The following is a 6,789-nucleotide window of genomic DNA, read 5'->3' as shown; positions in this document are numbered from 1 at the left end:
TTTGCATTCTCCTACATTTAGTACATTCCCTTTCATATCAGTGAAGGAATAAAAACCCTAGAAGTATCCCTTGACTCTCTTTCATAATAGTTAGTCAAAGAGGATCACCTCCTTAGGTGATTTCGTATTCCAATCTTTAGATGAAAGTGGGATTAGGTCCTAAAATTACCCAATTCCATTTTTACCCAAAACAATCTTTTTAGGGTTGGATCAATCAAATTCAATCCTCCTTAATGTAAGTTGGCCCCATAAAATAGTGACTTTATTAATCTAATTTGTGGAGTCCTAATCTCACCACCTTACACTATGAATAAGTTCTTTTATGAATGTTATGTCCTAAAACTTTATGATTATAAATGGCATGTGATGATGTATTTAAATACAAGTTATAGACATACAACTCAATACCTATGCAATTTGAAGGGTACTAATCATATTCTAAGAAAGTTGGCTTGAGAAGTGAAAGATTTAAAATTCAATTTGGGAGGAATAGGCCATTGGTGTACAGTCTAGTCTAAGGGATAGGATCACATGTGCAAGCTAGTCGAAAGAGGCAAAACACTAAGGAAACACATCATTTTGATTCTAATGTGATGACTATAGTATATTTGAGTGTGTGTTTAAGGTTAGAGTCAACAAGTATGTGAAATAGGTCAACTTATGTTCTAAGACTATACATATATGACACCTACATAAAGAAGAACAAAATTAAGAAGTTTTATTTTGTGTACAATCCCCAAAAATATTTTATCGACATATTTACATAATAAATAAGCTTCATTTATCAAAGGTAGAATGCCTCTGCATCCAATGTATTAAATTAAAAAAATTAAAAAAATATGAGCGCAGGGAAATAAAACACACCCTACAAGATATCTAAAGTGTATAATACATTAATGTCATTCAAACCTTTAGTAATTCAAGAGAGTTTATTATACTATATTAAATAAAATTAATTAATTGAGAACTATAAATAAACATGTGTTGAAAAGATAGAATTAGGTCCTTAGCTCAAAATCAGTAAAGGGTGTATTTTGAATGTTGAGATGCTATGATAGAGAGTTGATACTTGTATTCTGGAGTTAAATAAAGGTAAGAGGCTTGAGAAATTGAAAATTAAGAGGTTAAGATCCTATGACATAATTGCACAAGCATAGCTTGGTTTAGGTGGCCCAACTTTGTCTTGATGACACAATCTTACCTAAATTAGACATGGTTATTAGAAAACTACACAAGAGATTCACCTAATGTGTATATTCTTTAAAGAAAACTAGTGGTACTAAGAAGCAACATTAAGATTTATAATAAGAACTTATTTGTTGGTAGTTAGAATCCAAAATTAAGTTAACAATAATTAAAATAGACAAATAATAGTGTTGTTGAAAGTTGATTTAGACCAAGTAATTAATATGTTGAGTTTGTAAGTGTCATTTTTTACAAGACATAGCGGTAGTTGAAAGGCATATGCAAAAATTGATCACATACATTGGATATCATGGAAAACCACCTTAAAAAGGGATCTTATTGAGGGAATGACTAGAAGCATTGTATGATTGGTGGGTATAGCTCCAAGGGAATATTCAACTACATGAAGGATTAAATGCACAATTAAATAGAGAGAAAATGTTCCTTGAAGTGTTGAGTTTTTTTAAATCTTAGATCATTTGGGAGGCAAATTATACGAATGGGAGGCAAATTATACGAATGAGAGAAGGATCAACCACAACCAAATATTTGAAGAAGTAATCCTAATTATTAAAAGGAAAGTAAATCTTGGCCACATGAATGGAAGATGAAGATGCTATGTAATGCTTAACGATTGATGACATATAGAGATTTGTATTGTCATAAAACTACAGAGAATCATATAGATAATAAATAGGAAAAGATGTTGATTGATAATTTAAATACAACAATCACAAAATTGTAGTCAAATGACTTAAAAGTTTGTTGTTACCACTGTATTAAATAGCATAAAGAGCCAATAGATGGAAGTCATAGATCAAGAGTGCTTGATAGCCATAGGTGCAAAGTTTAGAGAATTAAATGTAAATTTTAAACATAATTTAAACTTTATGACGTTGAGTCAATAAATGTCAATCATATTCAAAATTATTTAATTAAAATTATAAACATTTTGAATTTCTTAAAAAAGGATGAAAACATAATCATAATAAAATCCAGTCTAAAAATAATCACAAATAATTAATCCAATCTAAAATAAATAATATTATAAAAATATAATAATATAACATAATAAATTACTAAAATAAATATCATAAGAATAACGTGAAATAAATATAATGATAATGATAACGAAAATGAAATAAAATAACTATTTTCTCCTCCATGATTAATCATCACCAAACAATAAATATTTTGTAGAAATGAGTCAATGAATTCAAGCGAGAGATCGTTCTCCTTTCTATTTCCCCAAGCAACAACCTACGCCACCATACCTGGAATCAAAATCCCAAGCTCATCCGAAGGGAAGACATTTCTTTATCAGAAAAACCTCTTTCCTGTGAAAGCAAGTCAATTAAAACCAAACACATAAAATAAGCATTCCAACAAGAATACCATTGACACTCCAACGCATCCTCACCTTCCCACCCTTCTTCCTTGCTTTACAAATCTTCCTCATTCAATACCAAAAAACTGTACAATAAAACAACATTGGGAAGGACGAGGAGGAAGAAACCAAAGAAAGAACAGAGATTGATAGAAAATGAGGGATTTTGCTCTTCGCCCTTTTGTGTTTTGGGTATTGCTGATGGCTGTTCCTGCATTTGGGCAGGATCAGCAAACGCACCAGCAGTCCGAGAGAATTTCAGGTAACTTCCGAGAAGACAAATTTGTATAATTTTATGCTTCTTTTCTTTGGATCTGCCACGTCTCTGATGTTGGTACCTTAATATGTAGCTAATTGAGAAGTGAGTGTTATTTATTTTCGTTGAAATGCGTATTTGGGACCTGGGCATAGCTAGTTGTGAAGTGGTTTTAATTAGTTTCATAAGGGAATATGGTCACCATTAAAGACTATTGTTTTGCTCAGTAAAATTGTTAAATTATTTTATTTCAGATCAAGCGAAGGGAATTCTTTGCAAAATATTTTGTGTTTTTTCAAGTATATCTTGAAGCTAATATTATGAATTCAATGCCATTGTCGTTATGCGCAATTGATTCTGAGAAATACTTGGGTCGTCTTTTTAATATGCGACAATTGGGTTTTGGGATGGATGTTATTGCTGTTGTTAGCACAGTGTGATATTGGTGTTATGTTTTGTGCCTGAGAGTTGTCGATTAGTTGCTCACAATGATTGCTCTTGTGATTTGGTGTAATCCTTGTCATGCTGCTTGCTGGACTTGCACATGACATGGTTAGGTACTACTGCACTCTGATGACTGATAAGATCCTTAATAATGTGATTCTCAGTCGAATGATCACTTGGGCCCAGGAGTTCATTGTTGAGGGTTACAGATTTGTTTTATAAATACCAGGATTGCCTGAGCTGTTATGGTTGGTGTGCATCCCCTGGTAGAGAATTGCTTTGAAACCTAACTTTAAACGTGGTCATTCAAGTGTAGGTTACCATTTGAACCCTGAGCTTCATCACTATCATCTCAGACGGAAAAGATATTTGGTCATGATTTGAAAGGCCACTGGGAGTCACTTGAAAGTTGAAACCCGTATCTAAAATATGTCTTAATTTGTGTAGTCCAATTACCTGTTGGCATTGCACTGACGCCCAAAACACCTTCTAAGCCAGTTTTTTTAAGCCTTTGAAGTTACTTTAACACAGTTCACATTCCTGAGGCATGCAGAGTTGTTTAGACATCTCTCGTGTTCATAGCATAGTCTTTGATTTGTGGTTTTATAATCCCCAACAATTGTACCTTGCTTCTACAATGTGACATGACCTACAATTTCAAATACATCAGGCCTTTAAGTAATGGTTCAGGTTCTCGGGACGCTCAAACTCCTACTTGAGTCTTTGATTTGTGGTTTTATAATCCCCAACAATTGTATGCTTAACAGCTTCAAGTATTGCATGTTTGTTTTCATTGGGCACAAGGTAGGATTTATCAGAGGCTTGGAATCTCAAAGGTCATTCTACTTGTAGGCATGATGTCAATCAAGGATAGAATTATTCAAACAAAATGGACCTCAGTAACACAGCACAATATTCTCTTGTTTCTACATAATCATATTATTTGACAATTTGGTTCAAAAATAGTTACTCCATTGGTACAAAGGGAATTCAATTCTCAACCATAGACTTGGTTCTCATAGAGTCATTTCATGTGCATTAGTTGTCACATTGGCTTAATGTTTAAACACAAACTAGACTGTTGCTAATGATTTAAAAGAAAAAGCCCTGGTTAATCTCTATGTTCCGCTAAGGTGAGGGCAGACTATCCTTTCAAAGGAGTTGATTGTGGTGACATATGGATGCAGGCAGTGCTGGTGATGTTCTTGAGGATGACCCAGTTGGGAGATTGAAAGTGTTCATTTATGAGCTACCAAGTAAATACAACAAGAAGATTCTTGCAAAAGATCCCAGGTGTCTCACCCATATGTTTGCAACAGAGATCTTTATGCATCGGTTTCTACTCTCCAGTCCTGTGCGCACGTTGAACCCAGAGGAGGCTGACTGGTTCTACACGCCAGTGTATACTACGTGTGATCTCACTCCAAATGGCTTGCCATTGCCCTTCAAATCACCCCGAATGATGAGAAGTGCCATTCAGTATATTTCCACTAACTGGCCATATTGGAATCGCACAGAGGGAGCAGATCACTTCTTTGTGGTGCCACATGATTTTGGTGCATGTTTTCATTACCAAGTACAGTCCTGACCTTTCATTTGCTTTTCTTGGGCTTTCTTAATCACTTTTTTGGTGTTATATGATATGTTTTCTTAATAATGTTTTAAGAAGTACCCGATTAGCACTTCATGAGAAGCACAAGTACAGTGTTGCTAGAGGCTTTATATGCATATACATCTTGCATGAAACACTTAAAACTACTATTATTCACTCAGACTATATAAACATACTTGTTTACATCCTAAGTAATATACTTGGGAATTGCCAGGAAAAGTCAGGCACATAGTAATCAAGGATCACCTTGCTAGATCTAGCATTTATATAAAAAGCCCCATATAGCACAGCATCGGCTGTCATTGAACAGGTGGATCATATTTGATTCTTTCTGTTGGTGGTAATGGTGATTTCAGGAAGAAAAAGCGATTGAAAGAGGCATTTTACCATTGCTGCAGCGTGCCACATTGGTTCAGACGTTTGGGCAACGGTACCATGTTTGTCTGAAGGAAGGCTCCATTACAGTTCCACCTTATGCTCCTCCACAAAAAATGCAGGCACACTTGATACCACCTAGTACTCCTCGATCGATCTTTGTTTACTTTCGTGGTCTTTTTTATGATGTGGGCAATGATCCTGAAGGTGGTTACTATGCAAGGTAAGATTTGCATGTCACTATGGATCTACATATAGAGCAATCTTTAGCTTGCTGATTCCTTTTTACTGTATGACTAGTTATGCTTAAAAAAGACTATATAAATTACAAGCTAAATATTTCGATTCACTCTTTAATATTGACATACAGGGGTGCAAGAGCATCAGTATGGGAAAATTTTAAAGACAACCCTCTTTTTGACATTTCTACCGAGCATCCTGCCACCTATTATGAGGACATGCAACGAGCCGTTTTTTGCTTGTGTCCATTGGGCTGGGCACCTTGGAGTCCAAGACTTGTGGAAGGTGTGATATTTGGTTGTATTCCGGTAATAATAGCTGATGATATTGTGCTACCTTTTGCTGATGCTATCCCCTGGGAAGAAATTGGAGTTTTTATTGAAGAGAAAGATGTACCTAACCTGGACAGTATTCTCACATCAATTCCACCAGAGGTCATATTGAGGAAGCAGCGACTACTTGCAAATCCTGCTATGAAGCAAGCTATGCTGTTTCCTCAACCTGCTCAACCAGGAGATGCCTTTCATCAGATTTTAAATGGTTTAGCTCGCAAACTTCCCCATGATAGCAGTGTTTACTTGAGGCCAAATCAGAAATTATTGAACTGGACAGCAGGACCTGTTGGTGATCTGAAGCCCTGGTAACATGCAGAATTGGTTGGTCAACTGCCAAAGTACCTTCAGTGAATCTCAATATGGGTTTAAAGGCAATAGCCATCTCCATTCTTCCATCTCTTATCATGCTGAAGTTATACACAGATGACATATGAGTTTTCTTAGTTGTACCATTTTTAAGAATTCTTGATTCTGTACAATAGCAGGAGCATTAGTTTTACAAGCTGCATTCTGTGTTTTAGATTCTTGATTTTGTAAAGAATCCAATGGCCAAAAATGAAACTATATGTTTTAATTCTCTGGTGTGCATGCATTCCATTGACGAGGTTTGAATGCAATCCACTGATAGACTTATACATGTATGTTTAATACTACAATATTTACCAAGTCTATTAATTAATGTTGACTTTTTATGTGTGGAAATTTTAATGAACATATTTGTTTGAGATGTGATCAATGGTAAGGGAATTCATAACCTTCCTTGTACTTAATGATTCTTAATTTCATAGCGTCTAAGAGCATATTCTCTGCTATAATTATCTAGCTAGGGAATCTTCTCGTTCATCAGTAGTCCTTGAAAATGCATTTGCTACTTCTGACTTAATCTAATGATTCCTATGAGTATGGTATTAATGGATTCATGTGGAAATTAGAAATGATGATGGATACCCGTTTT

General features: G+C 35.0%; 1 protein-coding gene across 1 annotated transcript; it reads left to right on the top strand.

The window, feature by feature from the left end:
- The first annotated feature begins 2,363 nt into the window (after positions 1 to 2,363).
- Positions 2,364 to 6,513, top strand: LOC131072038 (probable beta-1,4-xylosyltransferase IRX10L). The gene is made up of 4 exons (XM_058008069.2): positions 2,364 to 2,834; positions 4,460 to 4,848; positions 5,241 to 5,482; positions 5,630 to 6,513. The coding sequence occupies exons 1-4, from the start codon at positions 2,729 to 2,731 to the stop codon at positions 6,141 to 6,143; spliced, it is 1,251 nt and encodes a 416-aa protein (XP_057864052.1). The 5' UTR covers positions 2,364 to 2,728; the 3' UTR covers positions 6,144 to 6,513.
- Positions 6,514 to 6,789: the final 276 nt, after the last annotated feature.

This window comes from Cryptomeria japonica, chromosome 9 (assembly GCF_030272615.1).
Source record: "Cryptomeria japonica chromosome 9, Sugi_1.0, whole genome shotgun sequence".
In the NCBI taxonomy this organism is placed as follows: Eukaryota; Viridiplantae; Streptophyta; class Pinopsida; order Cupressales; family Cupressaceae; genus Cryptomeria; species Cryptomeria japonica.
The sequence above is the reverse complement of the archived record's forward strand: the minus strand, read 5'-3'. Positions and strand labels throughout refer to the sequence as shown.